Source organism: Hydra vulgaris, chromosome 11 (genome assembly GCF_038396675.1).
Source record: "Hydra vulgaris chromosome 11, alternate assembly HydraT2T_AEP".
Taxonomy (NCBI): Eukaryota; Metazoa; Cnidaria; class Hydrozoa; order Anthoathecata; family Hydridae; genus Hydra; species Hydra vulgaris.
Window position 1 is genome coordinate 30,752,501 of NC_088930.1, and position 20,064 is coordinate 30,772,564.

The window sequence follows — 20,064 nt, forward strand, 5'->3', positions numbered from 1 at the left end:
AAATGTACTTTTAAGGTTTAATTGTAAAACTTGTGATTTGATACAATTAATAAACATCATAATAAGAGATAAACAAGTTTTTTCTATTGTGTCACAAAATAAGAAAACAAAAATTTTATATTAAATTGGTAAATCTTATATAAAGATGTTATGAAATTAAATTCTTTTTCCTTGTTCTATATTGCTCTCCTTCATTTCAAGACTGCACAATTTTCGATGTTATTTCTGATCAAATTGACCAAGCCCTCTCTCTTTTTATCCATCAGCCAATATCATTGTTGTTGGTGACTTTAATGCTCATTACACTGAATGGATTGGCTCAAGTGTCAGTGACTCTGCAGGTGTTGAAGTCCACAGTTTTGCCTTTCTTAATCTCAAACTCAAATAGTCAACTTTTCAACTCGCTTTCCAGGCAATACAAATTATTTACCTTCTCTACTTGAGTCTAGTTTCTGATCCTAGTCAGAGCTTAATTTCACCACATTCATGCTTAGGTGCTTCTGATCACGGTTTGATCTCTCTAAAACTATTGTCACATTCCACTTCATCATCATAATCCCCCTATCATCATACCTCTTACAACTATCTTAATGCTGACTGGGACTCCTTTCGTGATTTTCTTCATGATGGCCCTTGGGTAGAAATCTTTTGCCTTCCTTCTTCTTGGATTCAGGCTGGCATGGAATCTTTTATTCCCTCTTGATGATTCCAAGTCAAGCCTCACTCTTCTCCATGGTTTTCCTTACATTGTTCTGGGTTTTACTTCCTTTCATAAGCAATGTTTTTGAATCTTTAATTAACAAACACTTAATCTCTCATCTTGAATCTAATAACTTACTTTCTGATCACCAATATACATTTTGATCTTCTTGTTTTACAGCTGATTTGCTAACAGTAATAACCGATAGGTTTTATTGTGCATTAGATAGAGGTGAAGAGGTTAAGGCTATCACTCTTGACATTTTTAAAGCTTTTGATGAAGTTTGGCATGCTGGTCTTCTCCATAAGCTTTCTTCTTACGGTGTATCAGGTAACATTTTAAGATTATTAAATCCTTCCTTTCCAACCATAGTATAAAGTTGTCCTTGATGGACAGCACTCTTCTTCCTATCCTGTAACTTCAGGGGTTCCTCAAGATTCTATCCTTGGCCCTATACTCTTTTTAATTTACATTAACAATCTTCCAGATATTATAACATCTAAGGTGGCATTGTTCACTGATGATACTACCATTTACTCTTGTCTTGATAAGAAGCCAATGATTGCTTGGAGAGGGTATTTGAGCTTGAAAAGGACTCCACTTCTTCTACAGCATGGGGTTCACAGTGGCTGGTGAACTTTAACTCAGATAAAAACCAATTTTTTTCAGCCAATTATTATCGCAATAATTTAGATCTTTCTATATTAATGAATGGTAATGTACTCGATGAATCATCTACTCATCATCTTCTAGGATTAACTCTTACTTCCGATCTTTTTTGAAAACCATATATCAAATCGGTTGCAAAATTAGCATCTACTAAGATTGCATCTTTGTATCATGCTTGCCACTTTCTAACTCCATATTCTATTCTTTATTTCTATAAATCTCAAATCCATTCTTGTATGGAATACTGTTGCCGTAACTGGGGTGGATTTTCCAATGATGCTCTTTCTCTTTTAGACAAGGTGCAAAAAAGCATTGTAAACATAGTTGGACCTACTCTTGTAAGTCAACTATGTTTACATAATTCATTAATATGCACATTATTTTTATCCTCGAACATCCGTTCTTTAGAACTCGCTTCCTTCATCTTGCTTTCCTGATTATTATAACTTGCAATCTTTTAAGTTGTTTTTCAATTGTTATCTTGCTCTATAAACTTCTATCATCTTCTCATTTCCAGTGACTTCCAACTCTAATAGTGGTTACTTGCAGCCTTGTTGGAAGCGAAGATAATAAAAAAAAAAAGAAAAGAAAATTAATCTTATTTTTATATTAAGAAACCGTAAAATATTTTATTGTAGAATCAAAGATGAAATACCAAAAATTATCTGCAAAAAATGGTGGATGGTCACAAAAATGATGGATGGTCACCAGAATCAATGGTCAAAGCAGTTGAGGATGCTCAAAATAAAATTCTTAGTGAAAAGAAAGCTGTCAGAATATATGAAGTTAACAGGTCAACACTGCACAAAAAAGAGTGAAAGCCAGAACATCTACTGATGGAAAGTCTGAAAGCAATGCATACACTTCAAGTTTAATAAAATTATTTTCAAAAACAGAAAAACAACTTTAAAAAAATATTGCATTAAAACTTCAAAAATGGGGTACAGTTTATGTTCAGATAAACTTCGAAGTCTTGCTTATGAGTTTGAAGTAAAATTGGAAAAATGTCTACTTTAAAAAAAGATTGCCCAAACCCTTGGTTAGAAAAAAAAAAAAAGATAGTAAAGATTAGTTAATTGCATTTCAAGGTAACATTTCTAAAAAATGGACCTCCAGGATGCGCTGGCAAAGCAGTGAACAGGATGGAAACATTTAAGGTGTGGTTCACCCGGTTTTTGTCTTTTGCACATTCATCAAAGAGAATCTGACTCTTTAGTTTTAAACAATCATGAGTCGCATTTGACAATCAATTTTATTGATGCATCAAAAGAAAATGGAGTTTACTTGCTAATTGTACTGCCACATACATCACACAAACTTCAACCTCTAGATCTTGGTGTCTATGAACCTTTTAAATATTTATATAATTGTGAAGTAGGTTTTTTGCTTGTGAATAATCCTGGAAAAACAGTTTATATTTCTGAACTAGCGGAACTTTTGCAAATAACTTGGTTAAAGGCATCAATGTAAACTAACATTTTGCGTGGGTTTGCATCAACTGACTTGTGTCCATTACAACTCAAAAATGGAAAGATGAATACTTTTACTTTAACCAGGTATAAAATATTATTTATATGGTATGAACTATTTTCAATATGTTTCTTATATTTTCAATTAAAAAATATCAATGTGAGAAAAATTTAGGTTTTTGTATAAAACTATGCATTTTATATTTTTATATTTTAGATTTGTGTGGTTGCATATTGTTTGTTACTAATCTTAGGTTACAGATTGCTAAGATCCTAATCAATTTTTACTGATAGACCATCAACAAGTTAAACTTCTTCAGTGGACTAACAAACTCGAATGACTACAAATTTACAAATCACAAACGAAACTAAAATGATTTTGTCTACCATCACTTCTGCTACTATATGACCATTATCTACAGCTGGAATAAGAAAAACAGCAACCAACCAAGTCAGAAAGGAACTTGCCTCCAATATAAATTTAAATCAGAACTGACTGCCAGCAATATTAAAATATTAAATTCTTGTTTATAGGCTGAATAACAGAAACTGTCATCAAAATCATAGCTTAATATTATCTCTGTATTAATTTCATTAGTGATTGCCTGTGGTAAAAAATCACCTCTTCTTTTAATTGTACATTTGTACATTTGAAAATTTATTAGAATATACCATCAGACGATTGTATGTTCTAATAAATTTTTGATGGTACTTGTGCAATGATATCGGAAATGGAGATAGCAATTGATCTCCCAGCCAATTTACATTTCTGAATTCTTATTAACCTGCATACAAAACATAATTTCTGATAATAGCTTCTTGTCTTTTATTTTGATATTATTGGTTACTTAAATTGGAACCCAAGAATAATTGTAGTTCTTCTATGACTGTATAACGAATGTTTGAGCTTTCAACCAATAACTTTTATTTTTAACAATTAAACAACATATGTTTGAGCTTTTAATCAACAGATTTTATTTTTAACAATTAAACAACATATGTTTGAGCTTTTAATCAACAGATTTTATTTTTAACAATTAAACAACATATGCTTGAGCTTTTAATCAATAGGTTTTTATTTCTAACAATTAAACAACATATGTTTGAGCTTTTAACCAATAGATTTTTATTTTTAACAAATAATTTTGTAGTTTTATAAAAGGTTTTATAATACTTTAATAAAATGGTTACAACTTTAAAGACAGAAACTCTCAAACAAATACAATTTGTTTGAGTTTTTTGGTTGCCTCTTTGTCTTTTTTGCTAATAAACATTAAGAGAAACACTTGCCAAAAATGTTTTTTCTACAGTAGAAACATTGTTTACTGCAGTGGCAGTTGCTCTACACAAACTTGAATGCTAAAATGTCAAATAGTTTTAAATTGCTCTTAATTTCAAAGCTTCAAATTTTTGAATTGTACTTCTCTTTATACCACTTGTCAATACAACTGACCTTTAATGGCTTAACTGGCTTGATATAAATCTTGATTAGTTGTAATACCCGCATATGCAATATTATTGTAATCAAGGATTCATTTAAGTTCTTTAAATGTTTCCAGAAACCTATTTTGCTATTTCTAATACAGAGTCCTAGGTATAAATGCTTGGTTCCAACTCTTACTTAACAAGCTAATAGTGATTTATAATAGTTGCAGAAGAACTTTAAAACCACATGCTTATAATTTAAAATCACATGCTTATAATTTAAAACCACATCCTTATAATTTAAAACCACATGCTTATAATTTAAAACCAAATAATTATAACTTAAAACCACATACTTGAAAAAAAATCAAATTGAATTAACTCTATTAACTTTTAGTTATAAAAAATCATTTGTTGATAAATGAAAATTAATAACTTTTTAGTAGCTCTTTTTATGAAACTATTAGTTGTAAATATAATTATATATATATATATATATTTTTTTTTTTCTTTTGAACATCTTCGCTTCCAACAAGGCTGCAAGCAGCCACTAATTAAAGTTGGAAGTTACTGAAAGAGGAAAGATGAAGATTGTAGAGCAAGATAACGATTGACAGATGACTTAAAAGATTGCAAACTATATGAATCAGGAAAGCAAGATGAAGGAAGCGAATTCCAAAGAGCTGATGTTCGAGGAAAAAAACTAGACGAATAAGAGTTTTTGTAGCACTTAGGAACAGTCACAGAAAAAGGATGACACTTAATTGAATGACGAGTAACACGAGAATGAATTATATTAGATGGCAAAAGTTAGCTCTTTAGAGCAGTGCCCATTATAGTATTTGTAGAAAAGAGAAAGAGAAGCAACATTACGACGATGTGATATTGGTTGGAGGTTGGCTGCAAGAGCAGGTCCAACTATGTTTACAATACGTTTTTGCACCTTGTCTAAAAGAGAAAGGGCATCATTAGAAGATCCGCCCCAGATATGGCAACAATATTCCATACAAGGCCGGATTTGAGATTTATAGAGATAGAGAAAAGAATCCAAAGTAAGAAAGTGACGAGCTCGATAAAGAGATGCAACCTTAGCAGATGCTAATTTTGCAACTGATTTGATATATGGTTTCCAAGAAAGATTGGAAGTAAGAGTTAGTCCTAGAAGATGAAGAGTAGGTGACTCATCGAGTACATCACCGTTCATAAATATAGGAAGATCTAACTTATTGCGATAACGATTGGCTGAAAAAAATTGAGTTTTATCTGAATTAAAGTTCACCAGCCACTGTGAGCCCCATGCTGTAGCAGAAGTAAGATCCTTTTCAAGCTCAAATGCCCCCTCCAAGCAATCAGAGGGTGTTGGTTTCTTATCACGACAAGACAAAATGGTAGTATCATCAGCAAACAATGCCACCTTAGATATGAGAATATCTGGAAGATCGTTAATGTAAATTAAAAAGAGTATAGGGCCAAGGATAGAACCTTGAGGAACCCCTGAAGTTACAGAATAAGAAGAAGAGTGTTGTCCATTGAGGACAACTTTTATACTACGATTGGAAAGGAAGGATTCAATGATCTTAAAGATGTTGCCGGATACACCATAAGAAGAAAGCTTATGGAGAAGACCAGCATGCCAAACTTCATCAAAAGCTTTTGAAATGTCAAGAGCAATAGCCTTAACCTCTCCACCTTTATCTAATGCACGATAAAACCTATCAGTTATTACTGTTAGCAAATCAGCTGCAGAACAAGAAGATCGAAATCCATATTGATGGTCAGAAAGTAAGTTATTAGATTCAAGATGAGAAATTAAGTGTTTGTTAATTAAAGATTCAAAAACCTTGCTTATGATAGGAAGAAGACTTATGGGACAGTAGTTAGACGAATCAGATCGCTCTCCAGAATTTTTGAAGATAGGGATAACAGATGCCGCTTTCCAGCAGGCTGGAAAGCAAGACTCTGATAAGCACTTGTTGAATAGTTTTAAGAGTATAGACGACAGCTCCGGAGAACACTTCTGCAAGACAATAACAGGTATGTTGTCCGGGCCACAAGCTGTAGAAGTGTCTAGGCAGGAAATCACTTTAGATACAGACGCTGGAGTGATATGAATGTCAAGCAATGGATCAACCTGTTTGTTGGCAATATCAGGTAGAACGCAACTAGTGGAATCAAGAGATGATATTGATGAAAAGTTTTTAGCAAACAATTCGGCTTTGTCTTTAGGTGAGGTGACAAAGTCTGAACCATACAAGAGAGGTGGAATTATAGATTTGCCCTTATTATTGATATTATTAAAGATTCTCCAGAAGTCATGAGAGCCTAATTTTTGAGATAAGATACGAGATTTCATGACCTGAGAATAGCGGGTTTTGGCGTTAGACAAAACCTTTTTACAATTGTTCCTAGCAGTAATAAACAGACGTCTGTTTTCTGGAGAATTGTTTTGCTGATAAATATGGAAGTAACGGTTTCAATTGGCAATCGCAGCAGCACAGTGTGAGGAAAACCACGGAGGAGAGTGAGGCTTGACCTGGAATCGTCAAGAGGGAATAAAAGATTCCTTGCCAGCCTGAATCCACAAAGTTATGTAAGAAGCACATTTGTCGACAGGAAGACGAAAGATTTCTACCCAAAGGCCATCACAAAGAAAATCACGGAAAGAATCCCAGTCAGCTTTATTGTAGTTGTAAGAGGTTCGATAATAGGGGGATTCAGGTGATGAAGAAGAATGAGATATTAGTTTTAGAGAGATCAAACTGTGATCAGAAGCTCCTAAGGGTGAATGTGGAGAAACTGAGCACTGACTAGGATCAGAAACAAGACATAAGTCGAGTAGAGAAGGTAAATGATTCGGGTTGTCTGGAAAGCGAGTTGGAAAGTTGACTATTTGAGTTAGGGATTGAGAAAGGCAAAAGTTGAGGGCTTTAATGCCTGCAGAGTCACTGACACTAGAGCCAAGCCATTCAGAGTGGTGAGCATTAAAGTCACCGACAAAAACTATATTAGCTGATGGATAAAGAGAGAGGGCTTAGTCAATATGATCAGAAATAATGTCAAAAAGTGTGCAGTCTTGAGATGAAGGAGAGCGATATAGAACAAAGACAAAGGCAATAGAGTGAAGTGGTGCTAAACGAAACATCTTTGGAGTGGTACTAAACGAAATGTCTTTGGATTCAAACCTAGTTTCGCAACAAATGGGTGAATTCTTACGAATGTAAATGCCGAGGCCATGCATGTGACTATTGGAGTCTTTACGAATTAGAGGAAGATAACCATCAACACTAAGATCACAAGATGAGACAGCCGAACTCAAATTAGTCTCACAAAGAGCAAGTAGGTCTGGTGAACTTTGCAAGAGATAAGACTCAACAGAAGAGAAGTTACTTCGGAGACCACAAATATTAGTGAATGATTGGTTTAGAGAACTTGGTGATGACAATGGTTTTTCTTGTTTTATAGTTTTTGGTACTTTATTCATTTTTAAATTTGTTAAAGAACTTGGCTTAAAGGATAGATAGTACTCAGTACACTATTTAATAGCCCAAGCAATTGCCTCATTACTATTAATAAACCTTAAGCCGTAACAAAGGGCTCCAAATGTGGCCTCCGCAATGCACACCAAAAGTACAAACAGGGACACCATCCATGCGCAACATGGCACTGTTAATACTTTGATATTTTTCAGCTGTTGATGGAATCAGCCTCTCTGAGAGCTACCACAGAGTTTGGGAAACCTGACTACCAGCCGGCCTCAGAAACCATAAAACTGAGTTTTAGAGCTGTACCCTCATTAGGAGATAGTAGAATGAGTTGCCTAGTCATAAAAACAGAGACACAAGCAAAACCCATGCATTAAGTCAAGAAGATCCAGCATTCAACATCCTAAACTGGAAACAATGTATTAAAAATACATCTGCGCCAGCCTAATAGATGAAGAAGGGGTGCGAGGCTGGTCAACAGATAGAATCTGTTTACCCCTTAAATATGAAACTATTAGTTGTAAATATTATTAAATATGATAAAGTATTATAATTAAATTGTTTATTATAATAAATATTATAAAATTATATTATTTATATATTTTATAATGTTATTATAATATAAAATAAAATATTATAATTACATACATGGAAGAAAAGAGGTAAAAGTTAATTTTCAAAAAAAGATCTTGAGTCATTTGGGGAACTCAAAGGTCTAAAACTTTCGATTTTTTTTTAAATTTGTTATAATTAAACCATAAGACAACTTTGTATTGCTATCACATCATAATTTCAATTATTTCTTTTTTCATCCTATTTTAATGCACCCTAATGAAATTTTAATTCATCCCAGTGAAATTTTAATGCATCCTAGTGAAATTTTAATGCACCCTAATGAAATTTTAATTCATCCTAGTGAAATTTTAATGCCCTTATGAAATTTTAATGCATCCTAGTGAACACAATAAGAGAATAAAATAAAATATACATAACTTGATTTTTTTGCAAACTTTGCTAATTTTGTTGTTAGATATATGACATTAGAAAATTTTGTTATGTTTAAAATTTTTTAGTAATTTTTTGATCCTTACAAAACACAATCCTAGATTTTTAATAAAAATATTACTAAGTACTCTTTTAAATAATTTATCTTATTGATTTACAAAAAAGAATACTTAGAAGATTGTCTTCGAGGGCTGGCAAACATTTTTTTCCCATGAGTTAATGGAGGACTAGTTATTAAACTTTTTGTTGAAGAACAACGATCTATTTTAAGAATTTCTTGTTCAAGAAATTCTACTTTTTTCTCTTGAAGCACCATTTCAGATTTAAGTTTCTCAACAATGGAGTTTGAGCTTTCAGACATTGTATCACCTTGAACTTTATGTAATCTCTCAGAACTTTGTCTAGATTTTATCTTTTGCTTCAATCTACTGTTTTCATCTTTAAGATATTCTTGATCACCCTATAAAAAAAGATATTCTTGATCACCCTAAAAAGTTTAACTATTATTATTGCAGTCACTTAAAAGAAGAAAAAAAAAACAATGTAGAAAGAAGGTTAATAATTTTTTTTTTTTTTTTACGTATGTAATATGCTAATATATTCATGGCTAAATGCTAACCAAGGCCTTTTTGGTTTGTTCATTAATATTCATGGCTAAAAGCTAACCAAGGCCTTTTTGTGAATTTTTCAAGCATTGGCATTAGTAAATTATTTCTCTTGCAAAACTAGTTATAATTAAAATACTGAAATAGCAAAGTTTTGATTATTATATTATGATTATTATATTATACTTTCATTATTATATTATATTACTAAACTTGATTATTATTATATGATTATAAACTGTTAGCAGATATAGTTATTAACTGTTAGCAAATAAAGTTAGAACTTTTTCCAAATTAACCTCATCTGGTTTCATCATTAACCCTTTTGTGAGTGTGAATGGCTGAAATGATAAATTATGTAGTTAATGCCATTGGCCTGTAAATACTATTAAAGGTTTCGTGGCTATACTATTGGTACTTACCATAATACATTGCAAAGTAATTTATTATGGTAAGTACCAATAATATACAAATATGGAAAGTACCAATAATATATAAGTTTAACCTTAAAAAATAGAACAAAGCCAAGAACAAGGCTAAAGACTTGAATAATAAAACCAAAGTTAAGTACATCAAAATATGTTCTAAAAACAGCAAAGACTAAGCACCAAAATCAACATCACTGATTGTGTTATAGAATCAATATGCAAACAAAAAAAAATTACAAATAATAACAATAGACTCACTAACAATGCACTTATCAAATCATCATCTTGCTGATTTTTTTCCTTACAGACTTTTAATTGGTCTTTTAAGTTCTTGAGCTCTTGAGAGAGAACTTGATTGCGAGTACGAGCAGCATTACTTTTCTCCTTAAAAATATCACGTTCTTGAGTGACAACTTGCAACTGCTTTTCCTGCTTCTAAAATACAGAGACTATCAGAATTTATCATGTTTTTTCAATTTTGTATTATTGTAGAATTTTAATTTAAAAATTAATAATATTACAAGTTATAAATAACAGTAATAAAAAACATGATAAGTACTAAAAAAATATAATAAACCCATAAATGTATTTTTATTTGTTTAACCTAAGTAAAGTTTTGTTTTCGAGGTTTTACTTTAATGTATTTTACTTTATGTAATTTACTTTAATGTCTCATTTATTGCATCAATGTTATCTTAATGTATCAATATTTATACAAACTACCTTTAAATTGACAAGTTGCATATTTGATTAGAACAAACGAGTAACTATTCTAATGAATATGTGAAAAAAAAAGATATTTGTATTGTTCTGGATAGTCAACTTGATCAAACTGTTTGATTGATAAAATTTTCTATAACGTATTTTATCCACAGAAAGATTTCTTTTATTGGAGCAACAAGCTTTTATTGGAGTTTTGTTCTTGTAAGCAAATTTGGATTTTAAAAGAACAAGATAGTCTCAAAAGTGTTTGCAGCATTTTTTCTTGATAATACTATCATAATTGGCTCAATAAGAGATTTAGTGGTAAAACAAGTTTTTTTATTGAAAATAAAAGTTAATTGGAAACAAATTAACAGGTGAAAAAATCCAACAGCGAATTGATATACTGAGTTTATCATATTAGCAACCAAAGGCTATTATTTAAAAATTGCAGAAAAAATTATCTGCTGATCTACTCAAGATGTCTAACAAAAGCTACTCTGCTTTTTCTGTTTTGTTTTTTCCTATTTGTTTACAATTAACCAAGCCTAAAAAAATAAAAAGTCTATATTGCTATTCATGTTTATGTTTTAGCATAGTTGACCTAAAACCAAAGTGTTGTTATTAAACACATTAAATTTTAGTTAACATGACAAGAAAAGCAAATGCAGAAAATCCATGCCCGTAAATAACATGTTACTGTAAAGTCTATTTTGCTTTATCCATCTACAAATGAAACACTTTGTTCTTGTGTGTTTTTGTGTGACTTCTTCAATAGAATTTGAAAACTTCAAGTTTTTAACAATATTCAAATTCGAGATCATCTCAACTCTGATATTGGCTCTGACAAAGAGGTATTACTCTATTTTGCTAGAGATAAAGGAGAAAAGTACAAGAATTTCCATTTTGAAGTTTTCAAATTAAAATCCTCTGGATCTGTGTATGATGTTCATTTATTTTATATGTAGCCCTGACACATAGAAAACATTTTCTATGAATCCCTGATACATTAAGAATAAATGATTGTCGTAAGAATATTATCTTTAATCTTGACCATTATGTCAAAGACATTAAAAAAATTCAGCCAACAGATTTTAAATTATAAGACAAAAAAGGTGTTCTTAGGTGGAGATTTTCATTTCATCCATGCTTTAATATACCAGGGTTCATCTGCTAGCTTTCCTAGTTCTACAGATACCTGCTAGTTTTAATATCTTATAAAGAACAATACTATCTCTGGAAGGGGCTCACAATGAAAACTTGCGTAGGTAGACATGGTGGAAACTTAAGAAATCTACATAAGTTATATTAAATTATTGCTCCTGTGACTTTTTTCATAATTAATTTATAAAATGTAGTGTCTTCTGTTTAGCATATTATGTTGGGACTACTGTTAGAGCTGTATAAATTATTGTTAAAGGAATGTAAGAATGTAGATTGTTAGGCTGGTTTATATTTATCTAATAATGAAGATGTGAGAGCAAGTGAAATGTTGGGTGCTAAAAGCTGAATATTCTTAGCATAAGCAGAAGCTTTGCACTCCAAGTGTAATGAGTAATATGAGAATTATGAGTGTTTAGGATGTCAGAGAAAAGATATAGCAAGGATGAGACAATGCAGAATGAGGAGTCAAGCAAGATGATAGCTCATTGGAGCAGCAATTGTAATAGTATTTTTAGAAAAGAGAAAGATATGCATCTTTATGGCAATGAGAAAAAGGTTCAAGCTTGGCAGATATAACAGGTCCAACTATATTTACAATGCATTTTGGACTTTGCTTAAAAGAGAAAGAGCATCATTAGAGAAACCAGCCCAAATAGGACAACAGTATTCCATACATGGATGAATAAGAGATTTGAAGAGGTAGAGAATGGAATCAGGAGTAAAAGAATGGCAAGCACAATAAAGAGAAGCAACCTAAGCAGATACTAACTTTACAATTAATTTTATTTATGGTTTCCATGAGAGGTCAGTTGTTTAGTAATTTCATTCTGATGCTAAAATAAGTGAGTTTTTTAGTTATATAAATTTATTTTTATTTTTCTTTCACTTTGTAAAGAAAAATATATCACTTAATTTACTTTTTTTTATTGAACAAAACAAAAAAAAAAAAAAACAAAAAAAAAAAAGGGTTGTTGAGTGAAGAGGAGGAAGAGTGTTTACATAACTATGTTAATTTAGGAATTAAGACAGTTGCATCCAGTTAGGGATCAGGAGCAGAAGTTGTGTCTTCTTTTAAAATGCTTTGAATTAAAAATTTGAATTTTGAATTTAAAATGCTTTTGTGTCTGTTACACTACCTTTACAGTCACATAAGTTGCTTCTATCACAGTTCTGTTAAATCACAGAGTAAGCATATGTATTAGGGATGCGCCGAACCCGATTTTTGGCCGAACACCGAGTCCGAACGCTCGGCCATAAAATTTTACCTAACACCGAACAGTTCAGCAACCAAACCTTTATTATTTTTGAAAAAAACAGTCACATAAGTTGCTTCTATCACAGAATAAGCATATGTATTTACAGTCACATAAGTTGCTTCTATCACAGAGTAAGCATATGTATTTACAGTCACATAAGTTGCTTCTATCACAGAGTAAGCATATGGATTTACAGTCACATAAGTTGCTTCTGTCACAGAGTAAGCATATGTATTTACAGTCACATAAGTTGCTTCTATCACAGAGTAAGCATATGGATTTACAGTCACATAAGTTGCTTCTGTCACAGAGTAAGCATATGTATTTACAGTCACATAAGTTGCTTCTATCACAGAGTAAGCATATGTATTTACAGTCACATAAGTTGCTTCTATCACAGAGTAAGCATATGTATTTACAGTCACATAAGTTGCTTCTATCACAGAGTAAGCATATGTATTTACAGTCACATAAGTTGCTTCTATCACAGAGTAAGCATATGTATTTACAGTCACATAAGTTGCTTCTATCACAGAGTAAGCATATGTATTTACAGTCACATAAGTTGCTTCTATCACAGAGTAAGCATATGTATTTACAGTCACATAAGTTGCTTCTATCACAGAGTAAGCATATGTATTTACAGTCACATAAGTTGCTTCTGTCACAGAGTAAGCATATGTATTTACAGTCACATAAGTTGCTTCTATCACAGAGTAAGCATATGTATTTACAGTCACATAAGTTGCTTCTATCACAGAGTAAGCATATGTATTTACAGTCACATAAGTTGCTTCTATCACAGAGTAAGCATATGTATTTACAGTCACATAAGTTGCTTCTGTCACAGAGTAAGCATATGTATTTACAGTCACATAAGTTGCTTCTGTCACAGAGTAAGCATATGTATTTACAGTCACATAAGTTGCTTCTATCACAGAGTAAGCATATGTATTTACAGTCACATAAGTTGCTTCTATCACAGAGTAAGCATATGTATTTACAGTCACATAAGTTGCTTCTATCACAGAGTAAGCATATGTATTTACAGTCACATAAGTTGCTTCTATCACAGAGTAAGCATATGTATTTACAGTCACATAAGTTGCTTCTATCACAGAGTAAGCATATGTATTGCAGTTTGTTGATGTCAAACCAGTATGTAAATAGAAAATTTTGATGTTAAACCTGATGTAAATAGAAAATTTATATTTAGATGAAAGAATGTAATAGAAAATAAATATGCACACAAAAAATTATATATGTGGAGACTTTGCCCGACTATTAATCCAACATTTTGAGTCGAAAGCTGACAAACTTTATTATCTTCTTTAATCTTTTTACAGAACAAAATTATTTCAAATATTGTAAAAGTAACATAAGTTTTAGTGGCACCCCCTTTGTAACACTTTTCCAAAAAAAACAAGAAGTTGTATGTCCGCCTTCAAAAAAGAAGTTTTCTATTAAATTATTGTATTTAATAGAAAATTTCTTTGAGACCTTGTGACATTAGCTTAACTTTGAGACAATGTGACATGAGCTCAGATGGGATGATAATGAGTAGTAAATTGATATCAGAGTATGTTGAGGAACAAAGTGTTGTATTAAAGACAACATACTAATGACTTGTGAGTTTTTTATTTAATTGAATCAGTTGATAGTACCATGATAGACTTTTGTCAAAAAAACTGCCAAGATTTATATATTTAAATTAATAAATTTTTTTTGGAGGGTAAAAAAAATAAATTCAGTTTTATTGATGTTTAGAGAAATATGGATACTATTTAACCAATGACACAAAAGATGGAGATCTGAAGTAGATTTTTTAAAAAGTTGTGAGTATGATTTAATAATGGATAGAAGATTAGTGTCATCAGCGAAATGATGAACATCAGCAAAATGATGAGCAATTTTTTATAGAGTGAGACAAATCATTAATATATATATTAAAAACAGTAAATTCCCAGGAAAAAAACTCTGTGGGACACCATATTCAAACCCATTAACTGAGACTAAGTACAATTTTGAATACACAATGAAAACCAAAAATTAGCAATACCCCATATGCCATAATAATACAACTTTTTAAATAGAATCTTGTGGTGAACTGGATGTCAAACTGTGCTCAAAAACTTTTTGGAGATCAATAAAGATGCCACAAGCAAACAAACTACAATCAATCTCATCACGAATCAATTCAGTAATGCTACTAAGAGCATGGGAAGAAAAGTGTTTTAAACAAAATTTAAATTGGTAAATACACTTAGAATTATTAAGAAAGTTGTACGAGATACGAGATTATTTTAAATTATTTATTTTAAAGATACGAGATATTAATTTTATAATTAGATATTAATTTTAAAGATACGAGAATACTTTAGTTTTTCAAGAACTTTGCTGATTTTTGATATTAATAATATTGGTCTGTAGTTATTGCAGTCAAGTTTTGAGTCTTTTTTATGGATCAGTTAACAGATGCTTTTTTTAAAAGATTAGGGAACCAGTGACAAATGAGAGATTAAATAGTAAAGAAAAAAAAAGAATTATTAATTTAATTCATCAAGTACTTGTCAAATCCAAACATTTTGAATAAGGATGATTAATTTGATAACAAGATAAAAAAAAGAAAAACAACTAATCTTACCACTAATCTCATTTAACATTTATTTCAACTACCTGATGGTAGTTTTGACAATGACAAAGAAATCATCAGTAATAATATAAAAATGAAAATAAATCAATAAATTGTTATGAAAAATGACTAAATTTGAATTTGATATAATTCAGCTAAAAATGTCAAACAGAATGTATACAAAATTAATTTTTAAAAACTTGCTTGGCAATACTTTAAGTTAGCTTTTCAGTTGAAGAAGAACATACAAGCTCCCTCTGTGCTAAATTCTACTGTGGCATTTACAGAAGATTATTAATTCATTCCTGTTTTATAAAATAATGTAGTGGCTGATATGGGTGAGTCAGATACTGTATTCTATGAATTATTAACTCAGTAAAAACATTTTCTCTTTTGTTGAAGTACTCTTTTTCGGGGGTCTTCTAGATTAGTTCTAGAGTACAAATGATATGAGAAATAAGCTGATTTGCATTTAGCTCAACAACTCAAACTATTTATTAAACAGGTATTGTAATGAAACATCAGAAAATCATTAAAAAAAAATTTTTAATGATTTTCTGATGAAAAAAAATTGATCAATCTTGATAAAAAAAACAAACTGTTTTTGAAGGCTTGGGCTACTTGCAACTAAAATAAAAAATAATATAACAGATGAAACATTTGATGCACAGTTTAATACACAAGACAACAACAAAATTGTTAAAAAACTTTTTTAAATCAAACTATGAAAGGTTTTAAGTGATTTTAATTCATTTTTGTCATAATTATTAGGGTATTAAATAAATAAACAGTTTTCTGTTTACTTAGTTATAATTTAGTTAGGAATGAAGCACTAGCCTTGGTTGGTTATTGGCATCTGAGAACCTTATTAGAACTAATGTATCTAAGTTCTAACAATGGCAAATTTTACTTTATTATAGATTATGTACTCAAATATCTTTTGTACTACAATTGAGCCATTACTAGACCACTCAGAAAATTTTTCTAAATCTTGCATACCATTAATACCTTTTATGTCCATCTGAGTTACGCATGTTTTATTTTTCTGTGTACTTAGACAAGTAATGTAAAGGTCTGTTCTTCTATTTTCAAGTTTTCTCTTTTCTCTGTAACTTTGTTCACATATGTATTCCTTCAACATGAATCGCGCAATATGTATTTTAGGATAAAAATGGTTTAGCACCTCCATCAGCATGAATTAACATGAATATATATTCCATGAAAAATTAACAAAAGTTTCAATTTGCTTTTTTAATACCTAGCATTTGTATTCACTAATAACAATTTTTGCTACCATTTGCTACCAACAATTTTTGCTACCATTTGTGAACTGGTAAAATCAAATACATATGAAGTTGCTATAAAAAGAGGAAAAAAGCCTTCAATAGTAGTTAAATAAATGTTAACAGAAATTTTTAGTTTTATTAATTTATTAATAAAACTAAAAGACTCCTGTTAACATTGAATTGCTCTGTTATTCAAACTACTCTAATTATTCCAAACTGTATTAATAAAGGAAATTAGATTTTTCAATTTTTTCAATTTGTCAATTGAAAAAAGATTGATGACAAAGGATAATTAATTGGAACTTAGCATTATAGATCAATAGATATTTAAAATCAAAATATTTAGTTTTAATCATTTTAAAACTTCTACTATTATAATCTCTTTTATTCATGTTTTGCGTTGTTTGTAATGAAAAATTATTATTAGTGTTCAGTGTGGTTATAAAAAAATATATTTTGAAAAAAAGGTTTAAAGATTCAAGTTACTTCATGAAGTTCTTTTTTTTCCAACTCTAACTTTTTTATGTGCAACCTTTGTTTTTCTTCGATTTGAGTAACAAAAGAATTTTTGTCTTTATGTTCAACTTTTTTTTTTTCAAGCTCCTCAACCTAAAAAACAAAAATGAAAATTTTTTAAATTTTTTATCCTTTTAGTTTATAAACAATCACAATGCAAAATTTATAATAACAATCACAACTCATAAAATATATTTTTACAACAGCTTTCAAAGGTATTATTACTATTATTATTGATTTCTTTCTGTTTTTGGTGCTGTGTATAATAAAACTTTAATCTGACAACTTTTTTTACTATCTACTTTAATGTTGATAAACAACAAGACTTTCTTCTTTCATTACTTTAAATTTTATTTGCTAATCTAAAAATATAGTTAGATCAAAAAAACTTTGCCAGACATAATATAAAAGACAAATATATAAAAATATATCTAGATTGAAAAAACTTTGCTGAGTTAGAACTTCTGTGCCAATGCTTTTGACTTTGAATTCAAAGAACTTTGATTAGAACATTGATTAGGAAATTTTGATTTTAAAATTTTCTACAATTAAATAGTTATTTAATTAAATAGTTATTAAATTATAGAGTGAAGTTGTAATTAAAAATAAAAGTTGTAATTGGGCAAGCCAAATTACAACTTTTTTAGACTCGATTGTTTGGCATTATAGAAATATTTTCTAAACGATCCAAAAATGTATCCTGGAAAATTTTATTTAATTAAAACAGTTCCTTCATGAGCGATTTTATCTTTCAAGAGATGGCTTTCCTCGCAACATTTGCTGTGGCATTTTTGGTATTGTATTGCAAATTCAGGACTTAATTAATTGATACATAAAATAAAATAAATGAAAGGAAAAAAGGCTTTGCAGTTATGACAACACAAAAAAAATATATATTATAATATATTTTGTTTTTTGGTATCAAACTTTAGTATTATTCTTAGAGTAAAAATTATCATAACAACAATATTCTCTGACAAAACATGGTCTGGATTTTATAAAAAAATACAAATATTATATTTAAAATGTTCCTTAAAATCAGGAAAATCTGTATAGTTGAATTTTTTTCCAGAAAGTAACTTTTCTACAATAATCTCATCAGTAAAATCTTCAGTTTTTGCTGGTTCATATATGTCAGTTGGTCAAAGTTTTTTATGATTTCTAATCTCAAATAATTTTTACAAAGCTATTGATTATGCAAAAATTTTCTTTAACTTTAACATTGAGTACAAAAAATTCTCTGGAAGGAGGCAAGAAGTATCGAACCTGAAGTTTGGTAAGCAAATCTCTTGTAGTTCTTTTTCTTGGAGCTTAATTTGACTTACTAAATGATTGATAAAGCATCATCCAACTTATTGTGCTTTTTATGGCGGAACCATGTAGGAACATAGGCTTGGATGAATATAGGTTATCAAAATAATAACCCTGAATCTGGAACTAGTACTCACACACACATAAACATCAATTATATTGCCAATGTTAACCAGCAATAATGATTAAGAGGACTGATTTTCCAACTTGAATATGTAATTCAATATTCATATAAAAGTTTCTGGCCATTACTTAAATCATCTAAAATTTCTTTTTCTAAAACAATGTCAGTAATTTGAAATTTAATAACGCCAAAATTAACAAATAAATCAAGCTTATTGTTGGTATTAGCCATTTTTCCTATTGGTCCTGCAAAATGATTTGGGGACTTAATTGCTTCATCAATTGTTTTAAATAAAGATCTAAAGGAATACTCATTCTGATGAAGATAAAAGCCATAAGAGTCATACTGTTCAAGAACTTCCTACAGGATCTGAGTTAATTTTTTTACTGCTGCTGCAACGAGGTAAAACTTTGAGAGTAAGGTATTCCTTGCCATAAGGGTTAGCTTGAAGTTCAAAGTTACAAAGTTATTTTCAAAAAAAAAATTTATTCATGAAATGAAGGCTAATTAACAAAATTAAATTATTAATTGAATCCATAAAAATAAAAACTTGAGTTTTTATTATTTAAATTACCAACAAGAGTTCATTTTTTTAAACATGTTTTAGTTATTCACATCTAAGATAATTTTTTAAATGTTGTAAATAAATAATTAGTGTAATGATGAACCGAATTTTAACTTATATGTTAATTACCTCACTAGAGTTAGAGCTAACATTCTGAACCAGATTCTGATACTTTTAGGTAGTAAATTGTTTCATGTTGCTTTGATTTATTAAAAAATTTATTTTTAATTTTATTTTTCTACGAAAAAACTGGTTTTTAAACTATTTAATTGAACCAAATTGAAATGATCTTTTTAGATAAAACTTTTCTTTTTGGTCTTTTAAATATAATCTTTTAAATATAAGTCTTTTACAGGAATCTATATGTTAAATGATAATATTGAGCAATTACATATGAAACTCATAGTAATACATATTTTATTGAAAAATAATTTTTATTTTAATTATCTGATGATTATTTAAAAAAACAAAACATGTGCATTGAATATCAGTTCAATTTTTTTTTTTACACTTGATATTTTTAACATCACAGAGAAAAACATTTAGATCACAAGAGCAGAAACTGATATCAAAAAGCCCAGTTTTTTAGAAGTGTTTGTGTCTGTTGCTACTTAACATTTACTTTGGTTTAACAGTCTGAATATATTAAGAAGTACTTCAACATTATTTGCTATGCAATAAGTGGAAAGAAAATAAGAAAACAGAGAATTAACTTTTTTCCATAT

General features: G+C 29.9%; 1 protein-coding gene across 2 annotated transcripts in view; it reads right to left on the minus strand.

Moving 5' to 3' along the window:
• Positions 1-20,064, minus strand: part of LOC101234487 (coiled-coil domain-containing protein 13) — a 68,909-nt gene that overhangs the window by 19,182 nt on the left and 29,663 nt on the right. For both annotated transcript variants that reach the window (XM_065810744.1, XM_065810745.1), the window contains exons 8-10: positions 17,310-17,432; positions 10,042-10,218; positions 8,921-9,210 (exon numbers count right to left, since the gene is read on the minus strand). In XM_065810744.1, coding sequence (XP_065666816.1) covers positions 8,921-9,210; positions 10,042-10,218; positions 17,310-17,432 — 590 coding nt within the window. The remainder of the gene's footprint in view (positions 1-8,920; positions 9,211-10,041; positions 10,219-17,309; positions 17,433-20,064) is intronic.